General features: G+C 44.4%; 1 protein-coding gene across 4 annotated transcripts in view; it reads right to left on the minus strand.

Annotated features, from left to right (window-relative positions):
• Nucleotides 1-506: 506 nt before the first annotated feature.
• Nucleotides 507-20,251, minus strand: part of LOC102455524 (histo-blood group ABO system transferase 1-like) — a 60,886-nt gene continuing 41,141 nt past the window's right edge. Inside the window, exons 8-13 of one of the 4 annotated variants that reach the window (XM_075905162.1) lie at nucleotides 13,920-14,091; nucleotides 11,336-11,529; nucleotides 9,055-9,137; nucleotides 8,285-8,359; nucleotides 8,147-8,180; nucleotides 566-702 (exon numbers count right to left, since the gene is read on the minus strand). In XM_075905162.1, coding sequence (XP_075761277.1) covers nucleotide 702; nucleotides 8,147-8,180; nucleotides 8,285-8,359; nucleotides 9,055-9,137; nucleotides 11,336-11,529; nucleotides 13,920-14,091 — 559 coding nt within the window. In that variant the 3' untranslated portion in view covers nucleotides 566-701. Of the gene's footprint in view, nucleotides 703-7,162; nucleotides 8,181-8,284; nucleotides 8,360-9,054; nucleotides 9,138-11,335; nucleotides 11,530-13,919; nucleotides 14,092-18,221; nucleotides 18,949-20,251 lie in introns of those variants that run through there. The other 3 variants (XM_075905160.1, XM_075905161.1, XM_075905159.1) reach the window with 3 other exon arrangements.

Raw genomic sequence — 20,251 nt, forward strand, 5'->3', positions numbered from 1 at the left:
CCTGTGGTGGTTGGTAAGAATCATCTTGAGGTTAGGTGGTTGTCTATAGGAGACTATGGGTCTGTCTCCCAGAGCCTCTTTGAGTATGGTATCCTGTTCCAATATAGGCTGTAGTTTATTGATAATGTGTTGGACAGGTTTAAGTTGGGGGTTGTAGGTGATGACAAGTGGTGTTCTATTGTTGGTTTTCTTGGGTCTGTCTTGAAGTAGATGGTTTCTAGGTATTCGTCTGGCTCTTTCAATTTGCTTTTTTATTTCTCTGGGTGGGTAGTTGAGATTTATAAATGCTTGGTAGAGATCCTGAAGCTTCTGGTCTCTGTCAGTGGGATTAGAGCAGATGCGGTTGTATCGAAGGGCTTGGCTATAGACGATGGATCGTGTGGTGTGTTCTGGATGGGAGCTGGATGCATGTAGGTAACTGTATGCGTCGGTGGGTTTTCTGTAGAGAGTGGTGTCTAATTGTGACAATGGTTGAGAAATTTCTTCTCTGAATGATTTTTCAATGGATAATGCTCTTTTGTCTTTCCATTAGGAAAATAATTCCCAGCTTTCTGCCTGAAGGAGAGCTGCAGCCAAACTTGTGGGGGAAGGAGGGAGGCTGAAAATCTTGGCGCTCCATCTGCCCATTTCTCTTGAAGTACCGCTGCCTCTATGAAGGGGAAGCAGGGAGGTTGAAAGACAGGGAGGCAGAGAGGTAGAGCTCTGGATATGGGAGAGAAAGAGACATTGACAAGTATCTAGTGTGTAACACATTATTTATGATGTAACACATTAAAGAGTAGTGACACAGAAGGTGTTGGTCTTGAGATACTTATTTCCACTTCTGCCAAAGGAACTGGAGTAACTGACTTGACAGCCTGGCAGCCTGACAGCAGCCTGACCTAAAATAAAACTTTTCAGAATGCTTTTTGACCTATGAAAATGTAAAGGGTTTTATTTTTTGTCCCAAATTGAGATGTTAATTTTTTCCTACACCTTAGAATTTTCCACGAGATAGACATTTCATTTTCCAGACAGCTCTAAACCTAGTGATATTTTCAATACCCGAGTCCTTCTCTTCCTATATGTAGGCTCTTGTTAAGCTTTTTCACTTCATTCTGGAAAACAATTCTAAAATCACCCTTCTTTCTTTTGTCTGCCATGCCAAAACCTTATTAACTGCATTTCAAAGATACCGAGCATCCATGGCTCCTACTGACTTCAGTTATCAATCAGTTCAGAGAACAATGCTTCAGATTCAATCAGTTCAGATTCAGAGATGAATCTCTTCCTAATATGTAAACCAATGTGAGTTATGAATAAAGGAAAATTTACTCCCTCCCTCCTCCCACAATATGTAAGAAGCTAACAACTTTATGGTACTTTATGGTACTCTCTAGAAAAGTCCCCTTGAACCTACGTTATCCCCTGATATTGAATCAATTAGCATTAGCCATAGCATATACCCAAAGTAAATATATGTACCAGCCCTGACATTATGGATATCCTTTTCTATGTTTTCGCGCCTTGGCTGATGCATATGAAAACTCAGCTGCAATTCTGAATTCAGCTCCTCTTTCTTGGCACTTACAATGATCCAGGAGTTGGACATGGATTGGGTAAACCACTTCTTGAAGTGCTCAAAAAAGCAGAAGTGGATCCTATGATTGAAAAGCAAACCTATTACTTTTTGAGTAAAAAACGCAAACTCTGGGAAGTCTGACTCCACTGGGATAAGGTTCCTTACTAGTTACACAACACTGACACTACTCTTTCAACCAAACACAAGTAAGGTTAGCCTGCACAACTTGCTATTTTCTCATTTTTACAGAATCACAGTTCAATCTTCTTACCATGGATTTCTTGGCTATAGAAAAGCAACTGCTGAAATGCAGAAGAGCTGGTGCTCCATCAAAATGAAGGGTAAGGAAAAGGGCTCGAAGGGACAGGATTTAGAAATTAGAGCAAGGAACTGGAAGTCAGGTGCTTTTGGTTCATGGCTCTGTCAGTGCTTTGTTTTGTGACTAGACAAACCAATAAACTTTCTGTGTCTCAGTTTGTCTTTAAAATAAGGATGAGATCTTCCTCTCACATATGCCATGAGGCTTAAATATTTGATCAAATGCAATATAAAATGTTTTTTGTTTTAGAGGTCATATAAAGCGGTACTTGACCCACGGAAAAGAGACTCTTGAAGAATTCCACAAGGATTTCAACAACTTATACCCCACCATCAACCTCAGCCTGGACCAGTCTACACGAGAAAACCACTTCCTGGACACTACTGTACAGTTAAATAATGGACAAATTTCCACCACCTTATATCAGAAACCCACTTATCTCTACACTTACCTTCATGCCTCCAGCTTCCATCCCAGACACATTTCCCAATCTATTGTATACAGCCAAGCCCTAAGATACAATCGGATTTGCTCTGACCCCACAAACAGAGACAATCACCTACAGGATCTTTACAGAGCGTTCCTAAAACTGAAATACCCACCTGGAGAAGTGAAAAAACAAATTGACAGAGCCAAAAAACTGCCCAGACATGAACTACTTCAAGACAGACGCAAAAGAGAAAATAACAGAACTCCTCTTGTTACCCATAGTCCACAACTCAGACCCCTCCAACGCATTATACACAATCTACAACCCATCTTGGAAAATGATCCCTCACTCTCAGAGGCCTTGGGAGAAAAGCCTATTCTTGCTTACAGACAACCCCCTAACCTGAAACGAATTCTTTCTGGTAACCATGTCACACAACCACATCATAAGCCTCCAGGAACACAGCTCTGCAACCAAAAACGATGCCAACTCTGCCCACATATCTATACTGGCGAATTCATCACTGGAGCCAACATCAGTCACCAAATCAAAAGGTCATTTGACTGCACATCCAGTAATCTGATCGATGCCATCAAATTCCCCACTGCTATATATATTGGACAAACTGGACGGTCTCTGTGGGAAAGAATCAATGGACATAAATCAGATATGCACAAAGGAAACATATAGAAACCTATTGGAGAGCATGTCAATAGTCCAAATCACACTTTGAAAGATCTCCAAGTAGCTGTCTTATCACAAACCAGTTCTACAAGCCAGATCCACAGGGAAGCATTGGAATTAGAGTTCATCCTCAAATTCAGTTCACATGCTAATGAACTCAGTCATGATGAAAGTTGGTTGGGACACTAGCAATTTAACAACCATTGAAGGTGCAAACAGCTCTCTGTGTTGTATCCTTCCTGACATGGGAGCCTATCTATTGACTTTGATTTTTATCTGCTTCGGTTTAACAATCCAATCTTCAGATACTTACTGATGCCTTCAGGACGGGGGTTGGTGGTGTAAGGGGTGCAGAAATCAGGGCAGAACTTGGGGATGTGTTTGGGGAGGGCTGAGACTGAGGATGTGGGAGAAGGTGCAAGAGAGAAGGTCTGGAGATGAGGAGGGGCTCAGCATAGGGGATTCCATCCATTAGGGCTTTCTCTCCCCCCTCCCCACCAGCCAGCGGGGCCTTCTCCTCTCCTTAGCCCACCCCAGCTGACAGAGGCTGTTTCTCCCTCAGTCCTCCCCAGCCACCACGGGCCTTCTGTCTCTCCTCAGCCCTCCTGCCAGCCTTTAGGAGTCTTCTGTCTCTTCCCAGCTCCTCCCAGCTTCCAGGGGCCTTTACTCTCCCCGCTCTCTCTGGCACTGTGGCCAAGGGTTGAGAGGGGAAGGGTTTGGGGTAGGGTTGCCAGATGTCTGGTATTCACCTGGACAGCCTGGTATTTTCACCTCCTGTGCAGTAAAAAAAAATTCAGAAAATACTGGACACCTAAGATGTCCGGTATTTTTTGATTTTTTCCCCCAGCCAGGAGGTGAAAATGCTGGGCACCTGGAAACCCTACAAATACTCAGTGCCCGGCCTCCACCCCCCCACCCTGAATCCCTTTGGCGCCCAACATCTCCACCTCCCCGACCCCAGACCACATGCTTACCTGGTTCCGCAAGGCTGCTGGCACAAAATGGCTGCCAGCAAAAAACCCAAGGGCAAGCAATGACTCTTCTGGGCCTTAGTGCTCAACCGGTCCCCTGTTCCTATCCCTGCACTCACTCTTAGGGTACGTCTCGACTACATGCCTCTGTCGCCAGAGGCATGTAGATTAGGCTACCACACATCGTAAAATGAAGCGGCGATTTAAATAATCGCCGCTTCATTTAAATTTACATGGCTGCCGCGCTGAGCCGACAAACAGCTGATCAGCTATTTGTCGGCTTAGCGTGATAGTCTGGACACGCGGGTGTCGACATCAAAGGTATTTGTCGACCACCCAGGTATGCCTCCTGGGATGAGGTTTACCTGGGTGGTCGACAAATACCTTTGATGTCGCCACCCGCGCGTCCAGAATATCGCGCTGAGCTGACAAACAGCTGATCAGCTGCTTGTTGGCTCAGCGCGGCAGCCATGTAAATTTAAATGAAGCGGCGATTATTTAACTCGCCGCTTCATTTTACTATGTCTGGTAGCCTAATCTACATGCCTCTGGCGACAGAGGCATGTAATCTAGATGTACCCTTAAAGGGGACATTCTGTTTTAATGCTGTTTTATTTTTATTTTATTTTTTTTGCTCAAAAACTTTGGTCTGCCCCCCCCCCCCTTTTTTTCTTGAACAGAATTTTTTTCTGGTGTATTTTTTGGGGGGGAGGGACGGGTGTTCTGTATTTTTGTTTCAACCATCTGGCAACCCTAGTTTGGGGCAGGGGGATTATTTATCTGGTCTGCTGGCAAGCAAGATAATGGAGCCCTAGCCTTGATGGTACAGCTGTCCCCAGGGGTCACTCTGCAATATAGCTCTCCTCTGCAGGTTCATTGCCCCCATTAGCCACCCTCAGTATTGCATCCCGCCTCTCTGTGCCCCTCCCTTTCTGTGTTATGGAAAACAGTCCCATTCACAGCACTTCCCATTTTCTTGGGACAGCCAAACCCCGACCTTGCTTTAAGGATAAAAGGAAGTGGCACACAAATTTGGTGGTCCTAGCTCTTACCATTTAGGAGTTCTTGAACAAACGAACTTTTAGACACGCAGACTCACAGACAGACAGACAGACACAAAAATCTCTAAAATATATATAGATGGTAAAAATGAAAAAGTAAGCATTTTTTGTTAGTAATAATGTCCTGTGATACTTTTTGTATTTTTATGCCTGATTTTGTACGCAAGTAGTTTTTAAGTGATGTGAAACTTGGAATACATACAAAAAAACCCCCTGAAAGTAGTTTGGAAAGGTTGAGAGCCACTGTTTTAGATAACCGCAGACAGGTTGAAAGCCATGTCAAATATCTGAATCGATTTCCTATTACATATTTACTTTCAAATCCTAGGCTCTATGTAAACAAGAGCACTGCGCCCAAAAGCTTCTTGCTGCGGTATATGAGTCACAAAGGCATAGGACTGAGAGTCAAACAATCTGAGCACTATTTCTAGTACTAGCACAAGCTCCTGTATGGCTTTAGACAACTCATTAACTCTCTGAGCCGCCATTTGTAAAACGGGGCTATTATTCCCCCTATATCACAGAGGTGTTGTGAGGAGATCCTTAATGAAGGGTACGAAAATAAGGCATTTATTTATCCCATTACTACAGCACCTGAGTGCATAAGTTTTAATTTTGTGTATTTATCTTCACAATCCCTCTATGAGGTAGGGAAATACTAGTATCTCCCCTCTAGGGATCTATGCCCAGAGAGGCCAAGTAACTCACTCAAGGGCAGACTGAAGGTCTTTTGCAAAGCAAGAAACTGTGTCCCAAATCCCTGGTTAGCTCCTTAAGTATGGAACCACCATTTCTCCTTAAACACCATATCATACTTTTAAAAGATACAATAGTAGACTTTACAAATAAAAAGAGCTTTGAAAATAGGGGTACTATCATTTTCTCATTTTACAGATGGGGAAACTGAGGCACAGAGCAGTTTCATATGTCTAATTCCAATACACATAATGAATTTTTCTTACAAATAGTTAGTTAGTATGAAAGACTGGCAAAACAAACATGCATTCAAGCTGAACCTCTCTAGTCCCTCATGCTTGGGACCTGACAGTGCCAAACCTGAGAATTTGCCTATCCACAGGAGGTCAAAATTGCAGCAAGTGAGTCTCTTTTCCTTTTTATTTCAGTGAGACGAATAAATGGAACAATGCTTACAATGCTGCTCAATAATATGATTGTACTGATACACCCTATATAAGCCTATGCCTAGCCAAGTCTCATCGGCCTGCTTCATAACAAAGTATTAGTGTTGTTATACAATTTTATTGTATTGGCACAAGAAGTAAATAAAGAAGTGCATAAAACATAAAAACCATGCTTATGCTTAGCGACATTACCAACACTTCCACTGCTTGCTGGGCTCTTAGAAGACATTTAGGGGTAAATTAGAGCTAAACAACAGCACAGAACACTGAGGGTACGTCTAAACTACATGGCTCCGTCGACGGAGCCATGTAGATTTGTTTGTTTTGGCAAACTCAAATGAAGCCGCGATTTAAATGATTGCGGCTTCATTTAAATTTACATGGCTGCCGCGCTGAGCCGACAAACAGCTGATCAGCTGTTTGTCCGCTCAGTGCGCTAGTCTGGATGCTCCCCTGCCGACATCAAAGCCCTTTGTCAGCAGCCCCGGTAAACCTCATCCCACGAGGAATAACGGGGCTGCCGACAAAGGGCTTTGATGTCGGCAAGGAAGCGTCCAGACTAGCGCGCTGAGCAGACAAACAGCTGATCAGCTGTTTCTCGGCTCAGCGCGGCAGCCATGTAAATTTAAATGAAGCCGCGATCATTTAAATCGCGGCTTCATTTGACTTTGCCTATGTGTCTAATCTACATGCCTCTGCTGACAGAGGCATGTAGTCTAGACACAGCCTGAGAGCCAGGACTGGCGGTGGTCAACAAAATATATAGAACCAAGGGAAACTTGGCCACACCAATGATAAGAGGACAGCCAGCTAGCTAAAATCATGCTGGACCATGCATGTTGCCAGACCAGAAAATGCCAGACCATTCATCCGATACTATCATATTATAACAAATAATAGATTAAGTGATAATCAAATGCTGAACCTTGAAGTAAAATGGTTCCCTAGCAATGCTACAAGACATGTAACAAACTTCAGAAGATGAGTACTTAAGTACCAAGGATGATTGTGTTTGTTTATTTGTTTCCATCATGTATACAATTGTTTAGTGAATGATTCATTATAGCCAGGCTTTCCTCCCCCTCCCTGCCCAAGTTCCTGGGGAATAAGTTAGTTAAGAAACATATAGTATGGGTGTAAGAACTCTAGAGTTCTGATGAGTTAAGAATATGTTGTGAACATTGGTTTCTAGTGCTTAAAAGACTGGAAATGTTACACTAGTCGTCACAATAGCTAATCAGATAGCACATAGAATTTCTTAGTGGTGGTGTTTGATTTGCATATTAACAAATACTTTAGGTTTTGATCATGGTTTTACCCTAACCAATCAACCAGAGGCATAAAGGAGAATCAGACACCTCACATATACCTGCATGGCCTCTTCACATCTCCCCTGCAGGTGTCGGGGGAGAGAGGAAACAAGCTATGAATGTTGTACAAATCTCTCCCCTGTGCAGGTTGGATAGAGAATGACAGCTTAATCCACTAAAGGAAGGCTCCGCTCTGGTTAGGGCCTGGAACAGAATAATACCCATAGGGAGAAAGTTGCTTCCTGCTCCTCATCCAGGGTTGGGAACAAATTCTTAATCTAGGAATTAATTAATAACCATTCAAACTTTAGCTCACTTTCTCAGCTCAAGCCACTTCACACTTGATTAAGGATTCATCCATCTCTTGAATCCACTGCCTTCTATACAAGGATTCCTGAGAGATGACATCCCATAACTCTCCAAAACTCTGTTAGAAAAATTTAAATGTCAGACCCATTGAAAAATTAAAAATAAATGGACATTACACATACAGATGGCAGGCAAATAAAAAAGGAGATACAAGGGCTTAAGCTAGAGAACTAGATTAAATCAAATACACTCCCTTACTTCAATTGAAAAGGCTTCCAGATCAGAGTCATTTTCAATCTTTTTTAATAGAAGTTCAATTGTTCCATCAGATTCTGACAGTTTTGTCCAAAGCAACTTACCAGGCTCCAAAATGAACAGTTCCATTTCCTAAAACTGGGAGATTAGATATTGGGTATTAGGCCTTGATGCTTACATAACACTCCAGACTTCCTAGAGTCTCACCCTCCCAATGCAGGCTAACTCCTGCTTTAGCCTACCTGTGGCTTCATTATGACGGCCTCGTCCGCGCTCTGAGATATGTTCAATGATATTGCCATTTGTCCTCTCAGGAACTGCCAAGGAAGAAAATAAAAATGGTGCAGACTAGATGTGATGCTGCAGAATGTGTAAGGTAGCCACCATCACATTACTAAATCAATGCTAAGATCTCTGGTTTTTGTGCAGTAGGAACAATCCACTACAAGAACACAAAAGGGCACAGATAACAGCAGCACTTTGAAATTATACAGCACTTTTTATCCTATGATGACAAAACACTTAGCAGACATTTATTAAGTTTCACATTCCCTCTGTAAGGCATATATTATCTCCAGTTGAACAGGTGGGGATAATTAGGGCAAAAAGATGTTAAGTGACTTGCCAAATTGTGAAGGACGCAGAATAGAAATCAAGAAATATTGATTCCCATTTTCTGGTCCAGCCACAAGAAAACTTTGTCTTAAATTTTCACACTGGAACAAGTTATTGAGTGAAAAACCCAAAGGAAACCTTGAACCAATATAAATTAACGCATGGTCACATAATAGCCTTATTGGTTAATCGTGTAAACGACTACATGCTAACATCCCTACAAAGGACTTGTGCCTGTTTTTACCAGGGCTGAATTTGACTCCATGTCTCTAAAGTCTGAGTAATTAAACAAGTACAATAATACAATCAATGTTTCTGCGATTATTCTCTCCCTTCCATGTGGAAAATTCCCAAAAAATCATAAAAAAATAACTTAAGATTAAGTAGTAAACTTTACTAATGAAATCACTGAGGCCTCTAGCTTCACGGACTGCAATCACATCTTCGTTTTCTTCACCTTTTAGAAATCTTGTCATTTCCCTGAAATAGAAACAATGATGAAAGCCTTGAACTATGCCACAGAAGAAAAAATAGGGATTTCCAAAAGGCATTGCTTTGTATTTTGAAAGTCAGATTCATTTGTAAAAAATCTAAATGACATTAAGTATTATCACAATATGCAGAGAGTGTTCCTGCTCTCCCCTATCCCATGACCCCCTGCTAATCCCCAAGGCCACGTCATTAAGGGGAAGAGGTTTGGGAGAAAGGGGTGAAACGGGGGGAAGAGGAAAAACATACCCGGGATGGAATGTAAAACTACTCGGACCCTAGATGGCCTCTGGGCCATGAGTTTGAGACTCCTGCTCTTACACCTTGACTGTTAATAGAGAACTTAGCAGACACTTTGTTCAGGATGCATGAAGCAGAACAGACTCTCGGGGTGGCAAGTTTGTAGAAACTTTGGTGGTGTCCAGAACAGATCCAATTCCCTCTTTCCACCCACCTGCCCAAGATTCTGGGAGGATGTTTGGGTGAGGGAGTGAGTCTAGAGTGCAGACTCTAGGATGGAGTCTGGTTGATGTATGCAGGCTCTAGGGATGGCATAGGGAAGGGGGAGGAGGAGGGAATAAGGATTGAATGCTCCGAGAGTTTGAGCACAGGAGGGGATGCTGGCAGAGAGGGTGATGGGTGCAGTGCTTACCTGGGGTACCCCACTCTGGCAATAGCTTCTAGGCTTGGGAACTGGGGGGTCTCCATGCATTATAAGAACATAAGAACGGCTGTACTGGGTCAGACCAAAGGTCCATCTAGCCCAGTATCCTGTCTGCCGACAGCGACCAGCACCAGGTGCCCCAGAGAGGGTGGACCGAAGACAATGATCAAGCGATTTTTCTCCTGCCATCTCTCTCCAACCTCTGACAAACAGAGGCCAAGGACACCATTTTATCCCCTGGCTTATAGACTTTTATGGATCTAACCTCCATGAAATTATCTAGCTTCTCTTTAAACTCTATTATAGTCCTAGCCTTCACAGCCTCCTCTGGCAAGGAGTTCCACAGGTTGACTACACGCTGTGTGAAGAAGAACTTTTTTTATTAGTTTTAAACCTGCTACCCATTAATTTCATTTGGTGTCCTCTAGTTCTTCTATTTAGGGAACTAATAAATAACTATTCTTTATCGGCTCTCTCCAAACAACTCATGATTTTATAAATCATTGCAGCCTGCAGAGGCGCTTGGGGTAAAGACAGTACACGGAGACATGCACCTCTTGCCCAGGGGCTGCAGTGACATGCCAATACCCTTGTGCAAAGGGATCAGGCAGGGAGCAGAACTAACCCCACTGCACTGCCAGTGGAAGCAGCAGGGCCCCCGGACCATTTTAAATTGCCCGGGGGCAGCAGATGGAGCCAGGGGAGAAACTTGGCCCCAAACTTTGTTGGAACTGGTTCCTATAGGCCAGGAATATTCCATGAGCCCATATAGCTCACTGCCCCTGCAAATTCCACATGGCCAGGCCAGTATTGCCTTTCTTTACAGCTAGGAGAATAGAGTCACATGGATACTCAGTAATTTGCCCAGTAGAAGAATTATTACTAGAGCCACAATTAAAATTCAAGGAGTTGTTAGCTTTCAGTTCCATGCTCACACCTCATTGTCCATAGTCATAATACATGTGGTTACCCCTTTTTGACCCAAGTAGCTGGGCCAAAGTTTGCAATCTAATGGGTTGTTTTGGTTAGGAGAAAAAATTGATGTTGAAGTCAGGTCTTTCTTTGATGCAATCCTATTTCATTACAAAGAATATACAAAGTCCTCTCAAAACAGCATGTAAGTTGATTTGCTCTTAGTTCCAAGCCCCTGTCCAGCTAGCACACAGACCAAAAATTCTCTCTCTAGGCCTTTCTCAATGCAACATTCCCAATGCTTGCTCTGGCTGAGGCTTTGACTTTCTGGTGTTTCTCTCCCAGCTTCTCTGCTGTTTTTTTTCTTCTCCTTTCAAAGAGAAAGACACACACACACACTTCCACCAAACCTACTGAAAGCCTGCCACCCACATGGGCCTTGCATGTTTCTTTGTTTTGGGTGGAAGCTGATAATATTTCAGCTGGTTCCATAAAGGAGCTGTTTCTTTCTTTTATCAATAATGAAGTTTGGCTATTCTACCCACTAATTTCAAAGAGATTTAACCCAACACCTACCAATCTATAATTACAAATGTATACTTCCAATCTATACTTGTACAACACTGGGATTTCAATGGAACCATCATTGGGCATTTCCTCAAACCATTTCTGCTGGCGATGAGATAACAGTCCTTTACCAGCACACATTTTCATGTCTCTAACCACAGGAATCCTTCCACTCTTCATAGGAAACTTAGGTTGCACTGCCTTGTTTCTTGCTTCCTCCAGAAAGCATACTAAGTGAACCTTCATAGAAATATAATTAAGATCTTAGAATTTTCAGTAATCCAGGGAAAGCAGAGAAAAGCAAAGAAGCTACACTGAAAAAAGTGGGGGGAAAGTAGCTGAAAAGATAAAAGTAATAAACAATTATTTGCCCTTACATAACACCTTTTATCCAAGGTTCTTTACAATATGAATAAGAACATCTCCTTTTTTGCAGGTGGGGAAACTGAGAAACAGAAAGGTTAGATGACTTGCTTAAGGTCACACAGCAAGTCAGCGGCAGACTCGGGAACACAAATTAGGTAATCCTGAATTCAAATCCCATATTCCACCCACTAAACTATTCGGATGTTCCATTTCAAAATTAAATCACCTGTGTATAATAGCCAAATCCTTATGAGTCTGGCACACTAAACCTCTGAACTCATCCATCATTGCCATGTCATTAATATAGCAAATTTTGGCTTTGGTAAACACATTCTGAGGTTCAAAAGACAAATAGTACAACATCAAAAGGTTTGTTGAGGAGGGCAGCCTGAAGATATAAACATTATTTTCTGCTAAAACGAATAAAAAATCCAAAGGCTCAAATTCATGTCTTATCTAACTCTACTGAATTTACAACAGCAGGAATGAAGAGTAAATTTGGTTTAGCCTCTGATGTTTCTGTACCTCATCAAAAATCTGCCTGTAGACTTTCCCACTGGGGACAACACGTACTGCTCCCACCAGCACCATATTGCAGAGTGCTCAGGTCTTGGCTTGTTTGCAGAACAATTTCCTTGTATCAACAACTTGGGAGGAGGGACAGACACAGAGGGAGAGGCAAGAGAATTAAATCTTTAAAAGGACTCCATCAACTTTAAAATTAGACACAGGGCTGAAAATGTGGACTTTCATATTATTATAAATGTATACAAATACTATAGCTTAAAGATGGAAAAATATTGGTGATTTCTCTAGTTTGTGCATGTAACAGGACTGCCTGCCATCTGGCTATTCCAGTAGGTAAGCAAACAGGGGCTACTTCAGGCCAATCCCAGGAAGCCAACAGGAGAGGAAGAGTACCTTGTCCTGATTGCCTCCCTGAGCTCCTAAACTTAAGCCAAATATTGGCAGAGAAATGGACTGGAGTTTCTGTGTGTAAGCAGTTTTGTCCTGGAAAGACTCTTAATAAACAGGAGAACAGGAAAACTTATATGGTTTTATTAATTTTTTAAAATCTCAAGACAAACTGTTAAAAGCACACCAAAACCAGACATATTTTGAAATCAGATAATTAAAGAACATCAGGTTGTCGTTCTCCCATTAAAGAGAAATTGTTCCTTACTCAAGGCTTTTTTAAACAAATTACATAGCCTCCAATCCTATAAGTGACTTTATGTGAGTGAATTCCTGTGCCAATGTAATCTCAGTGACATCAGTGGGATCCACAAAAGCACAAGTATCTGTCAGGCATGGTCATCTACAAGTTCAGGGCCTTAAGAGAAACATTATGAAAACCCTCTACCTACAGAAACTAAAAACTAAAGATGATGGCCATCCTGAGAGCTATTAATGAAAACACAGGTTTCTTCCAGAGCCTAGATTCCAGATAGGGGAGCCTTACTGATTCGCACTGAAAGCCCAGCATCTATTGAGGGTTACAACATTTTCACATTTCCTAAATAAGCAATCAAAACATACAAAGCAATTTGTGAGTTCACTGCATCAGCTGTGACATCTTTTTAATTATTTAAAGATATTTCAGAGGGCTACATGAGTCATACAGGGTAGGGTGTGAACTAGGGATGTAATAGTGTAGTTAATTAACCAATAAGCAAAAGCTTATAGGTTAATGTTGTAGACTACGTGCATTCCTCCCCCCCAGTAAATTTTTTAGCAGGCTGGCCAGCAGCCTGCCTCAGTCCTGGCTCATGCCAGGTCCAGGACCTATCCACACTGCATCTCTGCATTTAAAGTGTATTAAGAGCTGGCCCAGCTTAGTTCCAGCTAGCGCTGGGTCCTATAAGGGGAGCTGGTTTTTAAACCGGCTCCCCTCACGGACCAGCTCCCACCTGGCACCCTGTGTTGCTGCCTCTGACAGGTGCAGCAGCACAGAGTAGCAGGGGGCTCCTCCAGAGTGAGGCTGGAATGCACTGGCTGCCAGCCTCGCCCCTGGGGACTATAGAATAGTTGACTTCTAATTGATAAGAATTAGTGAGGTTACTCGACTATTAAATTAACCAATATTTAACATCCCTTATGTGAACATCACGGAGTCACAGAGCGGTACAAACCGACATAAGAATGCTCTTCCCATGATGCAATTTCTCCTCCGACCTCCTAACACCGTGGTCACCAACCGGTCGATCGCGAGGCATTCGGGCCCCCCCATTTTCTCTCCACCCCCGAGAAGCCCCACTACCTACCTCCAGTGTAGTGCCGGCTTCCCACGGGGTGGACGGAAGTCCTGCCTGCAGCTTCATGCCACTTCTGGGGGTTCCGGAAGTGCGCTGGCTGCTCCCCTCCCACAGCTCGGTGGCGTGCTTGGCACGCTGCGGAAAGTGGCGTCGGCCCCGGAGGAGGAGTGCGACAGCTTCCCTGCGCCACAGGAGGGGTGAGTCGAGCACAGGGGTCGGCCCTGGGGTTTGGTCCCAGGGCAGGCGCATGTGGGAGTTTGGCTGCGCCGCAGGAGGCATGGACCCTCTTCCCTTGCGGTGGGGGGGAAGAATCCTGGGAGAAGGCAGGTGCAGGGGACTCTCTGCCCCCACTGCTCCCTTTCCCCACTCTCCAGCCTCAGAAACCTGTCCCCACTGGCACCCTGTCCCCAGCCCTCCCAGCACCCTGTTCCCTCTCCCCCGTTCCCAGTGCCCTCTGCCCAGACCCCAGCTCCCTCTCCCCACTCCCCCGCCTCAGAAACCTGTCCCCATTCAGTCACTCTTATATTCCTCTTTCCACGAGGAATAAGGGGGCTTCCAAAAGAAGGGGTTTCTGACATTTGGTCCAGCCTAGACAGGCCAAATGTTGGAAAAACGTCTTCCTACAGAAGAATTGGGGGAAAAAGCAGCAGTATAAGGGTTGGGGATAGCAAGTGACGGAGAGGAGGAGAAGAGAGGGAGGGCGGGGCTTCAAGGAAGAGGCGGGGGTGGTAGATCTTGGCTTGTTCTGTCATTTAAAAAGTGATCTTGGGTGTACCCTGGTCTCCATGGCAACCCGAGACTTGGCGACATAGGGAGCGAGAACTCATCTTCTCGCGAGAACCTTTGCACGCCGGCGCGAGTTCTCAGGCGCTTACCTGTTGCCCTGGAAACGCAGGGGGGGAGGCGGAGGCGCACGTCTCCCCCCCCCGGGGAGGGGGAGGGGCGGTTGTACGGTAGCGCTGCCCCGCCCCAGGGAAAATCACCCGCCCTTTTGCCGGGGGGGGGCCAGAGTAGCGCCCGTCCTCAGAGGCAGCTGCCTGCGCCTGGGCCCGGGGCTGTCCGTGCCGGCAGGGGAGGGGGCGAGGCTGGGCCGCTGCCTGTCACCCCTATTCCCACAGGGGCGGGGGGAGCCGGGCTGGGGCAGTTACCCCCCCCCCCCAAGGCCCAGGGGAGAAATGGGGGCGGGTCTCCCAGGCGGCCGAGGGCCGCACAGTCAAGTTTTTCAGCCCCTCTCGGCCCTTTGTTTCCCGTGGACCTACCGGGTGACTGGGGCGGGGGCTGCATGTTCCAAGGCTGCCGAGCCGGCCGCTCCCCCCAGTCACAGAGTCCTAGACCCGGAGAGCTGGAAGAGCCTTGCAGGGAATTCCCGTCTGGACGCTCCACGGTTTGTGAGAAAAAGAAAAAGCAGATTTTCTGTCCCGCGCTCGGTGTCTGCAAGAACCTTTCATTTGGCAGATGAAGAACTAACCACGGTATTTACCTTAGGAGTCTACAAACAATGAGTCCTTCGTCCTCACCCTCTGGGAGAAACCCACTGAACCACAGGAGGTCAGTATTGTCTACAGGCATTCCCTACATTGCTACTGCTTACTGGACTCTTAGGGTACGGCTCTACACTGTCTTTTTTTCCGGAAGAGGTATGCAAATGGAAGGAGGTTTTTGAAAGGGGAGGGGTTCTGACATTTGCCCTGTGTAACTGTGCTCAGGACAGCACAGTTAATGAGCTCCTGTCTCCCTGTCTTGGATGGAGCCACAAGCTGGTATCTCTGTCCACCCAGAGAAAACCCAAGCACCACTCCTTGACCAGAGGATCCCCTGGTTGGTCGCAGCCCTATCACCCACTCGCTCAGAGGTCCCCTGCGCCAGCTGCAGTCTTGTCCCTCATCTGCCCAGAGAAGGGCTGCCAGATGGTTTAACCAAAAATACCAAACACTGCCCCCCCCCCCCCCCGCAAAAAATATTCTGTTGAGAATCCTGACAGCAATGTCAAGCAAAAAAAATTTTTTTTAATTAAAAATCAGCATGGTAAGCATGGTATCCGGTATTTTCGCTTCCTGGCAGGGAAAAGCCCAGAAAATACCGGATATTTTCGGTGTCCGGTATTTTCTGAATTTACTACCAGACAGGAGCCGAAAATACCGGACTGTCCGGGTCAATACTGGACACCTAGCAATCCTAGCCCAGAGAAGCCTCACACTAGCTGTAGCTGTGCCTCCTCTCCCTTCTCCAGATCCAAGCCGCTGCATTTCATAGAATCAAAGAACTGGAAGGGACCTCTTCATCAAGTCCAGTGCCCTGCATTCATGGCAGGAGAAGCACCATCTAGACCAGGAGTGGGCAAAATAGAGCAGCTTGCCACATCCAGCCCACCAAACCCTTGGCTCCATCCCACTGCAGGACACTCAGACAACCTCTCTGCCTGCCATGGCGCCGCACATTGCCAAAACGGTCAGATGCTAGGGCCAGCTTGTGTGTCTCTGTGTGACCAGAGCCACTTTGGGGGGAGAGGAGTTTCTGCACCCTATTCCTGCCCCCAGCTGAAAATTGGTCAATGGGAGCTGCAAGGGCAGTGCTTGTGGGTGCATACAACATAGAGAGACCCACTGCACCCCCCTCAAAGGGCACAGCAAGTAGACACACAGATGCTGGTCCCAGACCCTAGCCACTTTACATAGCATATGGGGATGCAGCTGTCAGGCAACCAGCCTGAGGGTCCTGCTGGGCCACCAGAGCCTGCAACTGGCACCCCACCCCTTTCCAGACCTCAGTACCCTGCCCCATGTCACAACCCCCTCCTGTACTCAAACTCTTTCACTGACCCTGTCCTCTCCCCAGGTCAGAATTCCCACCCACACACTCTATGGAAATGCTGTATCAGATCCCACACCCTCTCCATTGATAGCTCAGGAAAGTGCGGCTGCTTACCACTTACCAAATTCTTGACTCAGCCTGCCATTGAAAATTGCCTACCTCAGTTTAGACCTTTCCCAACAGGTGTTTATCTAATCTGCTCTTAAAAAATCCACAATGATGGAGATTCCATAATTTCCCTAGAAGTTGTTTTAAATTCAGGAATAAGATTTTATTGTTTTAGGATTTCTTATGTGTCTTAACTCATGAGTTATGTGTCACAGAGAGGAAAAGTCTGTGGCTTTGACACATTTTTAGAATCTCCTTTGCGGAATCAAAGATTTATGAGGTATTAGGAGCACCACTAATGGGGTTCCTTTCTATTGTGATACTACTTCTCCCATGTCTTCCCAAGAAGCTAAGGTCATTTAAACACAGTCCTATGACTTCAGAAGAAAACATTAATTGAAAATAGATCCGATAACCCTGAGCTTTTTTCATTATAAATGAGATGAAAACCTAAAAATTTGATGCCATTTTCAGCTAGCTGAGATTGAAAAGTTGGATCCAAATAAATTGCAGCTATTAAGAAACAAAATTCTTTCATTGTCAAGGGTATTTTGCAAGGGAGAGAGCATAAGAAGAATGGAAGCAGCAGAACTTTGAGACACATTTCAAATATCTTACAGGTTAGGATAGTTACCCAAATCATGTGGAAAATCAAATTGAACCAAATATTTTTTAGATAAGCAAAAAGTCGTATTTTTTTTTAACAGACAGATATACCCACTGATATTTTGGTTTTTGTAACAAATAGAAATTCCAAAATACCTCTTACGGTCACACACTCACTCACACGTTAATATCTCTTGTGTTTCCACAACACTTCAGAGCCAAATAAAAGCAGAAAGAATTGGAAGAGTCATGAAAGTTTCTTTGCATCAGATGTCTGGCAAAAGAGGTTTGGATAAGTATCTGAATCCACAGGTCTCTATTTCCCCAGCGCTAAATACAACATAATGCCAGTACCACTGTATTACACAAAAATATCAATGTATTTTTGGCAAAGAAATTGATGGAATCAGCAAAGTATCCTTATGATAAATGTCATTTTGCAAACCATTCCCATATCCAGAACCACTGGAGCTGTAAGAAACAGTTATGGAGCCTTACCAGTTGTCTGTATATTCTCATCAACCAAGGGTACCTGCGATATCAGTTAGGTTAGTTTGAAATAAGATAGTGGTGGGCAACCTGTGGTCCATCAGGTTAATCTGATTCTAGGCCACAAAATATTTTGTTAGCATTGACTGTGCGCACTGCCCCTGTAACATTTAATGGCAGCCCTTCTCTGTTCTTGGCCAATGGGAGCTGTGATGTGTGGTACCTGCAAATGACCAACATCAGCAAAATGTCTCGCAGACACCAATCAAATTACTTTGGGCCACATGTTGCCTGCAGGTTGCCCACCACTGCACTAAGACCGGTCAGAGAAGAACTTCATTTATTTCTGATTGCAGCATGGTTCTTTGGTACAGCAAGAAACCTCCTTTTCCTAAGGATCTCTGGCCTACCCATATTGTCATCCCACACGTATTCTGGGGAAAGTATTTTAGTTGGTTTGTGGTAAACAAAATACTTGTTTAAGTGACTCTCTTCTTGCCATATTGCCTCAATTCTCTTGTCTTTGTCCACCATGATGGCTTCATGGCATTTCTTGGACAGCTTGTAAACCTCCTTTATTGTTCCTCCAAAAAATCCTCCAGCATAGTAGAAGTCACCCTCATCGTGGGGCACATAAGCTTGAGAAGCAGGATGACGTTCATACGTGAAAGACTGACGCTCTGCACCGTAGAATCCTGGGTGTAGTGTGCCAAACAAGTTGCTCAGGATTTCTACTCCAACTAAGTCATTAAACCTCATGTCTACGTCAACACACACAAGGTAGTCGACCTCATTAATGAACTGCTTCTTGGAGAAGTGGTTGATCATTTCCATGCGTCGCATAGAGATTTCTTGCCATCTCGAGTAGTTTTGGACTTGCAGAACTACTACGTTCCTTCCTTCTTTGAGCTCAACTTTAGGAACTTCTTGTGGTCTGTCTGTGAAAATGTAATAGTTTACTTTATGTCCAACCATAAAGTACATCTCTGCAGTTTCTAAAAATGTCTTGAGAAATACGACATACCTACACAAAAAAAGAAATTATCTATTAGAAATAAAAAGCACGGTGGGGAAGACTGGAAGAAGGGGACATAGAGAGCAAAAAAGTGAAGTACAGAAGATGGAGTAGAGCGGGGGAAAGGGTGGCAGTGTAAGAAGGGGCAGACCTGTACAGTATCATGAGGGTGAGGATGAAAATACTGAACTTAGTGTGGGAAAAGATAAGAGGTGGTAAAAGGACTGCTGAGGGCTGGTGACTTGGCTGGACTCACGAGAGTGATCTAGGATTCAGCTGTTGTTATTTAGGGAGAGGAAGATGAACCAATTAAAAGCACTTGTTGATGATCAAAGCAGTGTAAATATCTGGCTTTTTTCATAGGAGAAAACAACAATTAATATAAGATTTCTATTAAGAAGGAACAAATAAATCACTGTGATGCCACCTAACAGGCTTTGTTGCAAGCAGGAATTGATAATGCTCATGCCCCACCAAAATTACTGTTCTGTTTTAATCAGAAACAATGTTTTAAAAAATATTTGTTTTGAGTTTCCTGGTGAGGATTACTTCCTTCCAAATCCTGGTGATTATCAACCTTCATCTCTTGAGCCACATTCAGCTCTTCAGGACATTGTACATGACTCTGATGGAGTCTGTGCTATAGGAGCGAGTGAGATCTTAGATACTGTGCTGATTACTCGAGTGCTCTGCCCATGAAAACGTGGAAATGCCGAGAAATGAAGCACAGACACCATGGCGCTTGATTCATCTCAACAGCCAGGAAGGGAGTCTACCTGGGAAAAGTGAAGATCTCACATATACCCTGTCTGTATCTGAACCAAGTATTACAAGAGCTCCCCGCCATGTAGCCAACGATGAGCCAAGATCTCTGGCAGTGATTTGACATCAATGCCTGAGAAACAGCCTGGGCACTAGAACCACCAGCACTCAGGAGCCTTATCTTGCTGTCATATTGGAGAGAGCCAGCAAAGGAACCTGTAAAAAAATCCTTTCAAACCTCTCAAGAGTAGAAGGGTGAGATGAGGCACCAGACTTCAACTCACACCCAATAGGAGAGAGGGGGCTTTACAGTTACACTGCAAATATCCAAGCTCCCTTCATTTGACTATGAGAGAGATGAACATGAGAGTTGTACACTGTAGCTCTTAGAAATTAACATCAACCTCATTTGTTGCCCCTTTAGACCGCAGTAGCAGTGAATGAGAAACATCCTCCCGGTCTTTGTCCTTGTTTGGCTGCTCTTTATACAGTAAACAGATATATAGCACAGAGTGAAGACTGGAATTGTAAATTCACAGTAATTTCCAAT

Source organism: Pelodiscus sinensis, chromosome 22 (genome assembly GCF_049634645.1).
Source record: "Pelodiscus sinensis isolate JC-2024 chromosome 22, ASM4963464v1, whole genome shotgun sequence".
Lineage (NCBI taxonomy): Eukaryota > Metazoa > Chordata > Testudines > Trionychidae > Pelodiscus > Pelodiscus sinensis.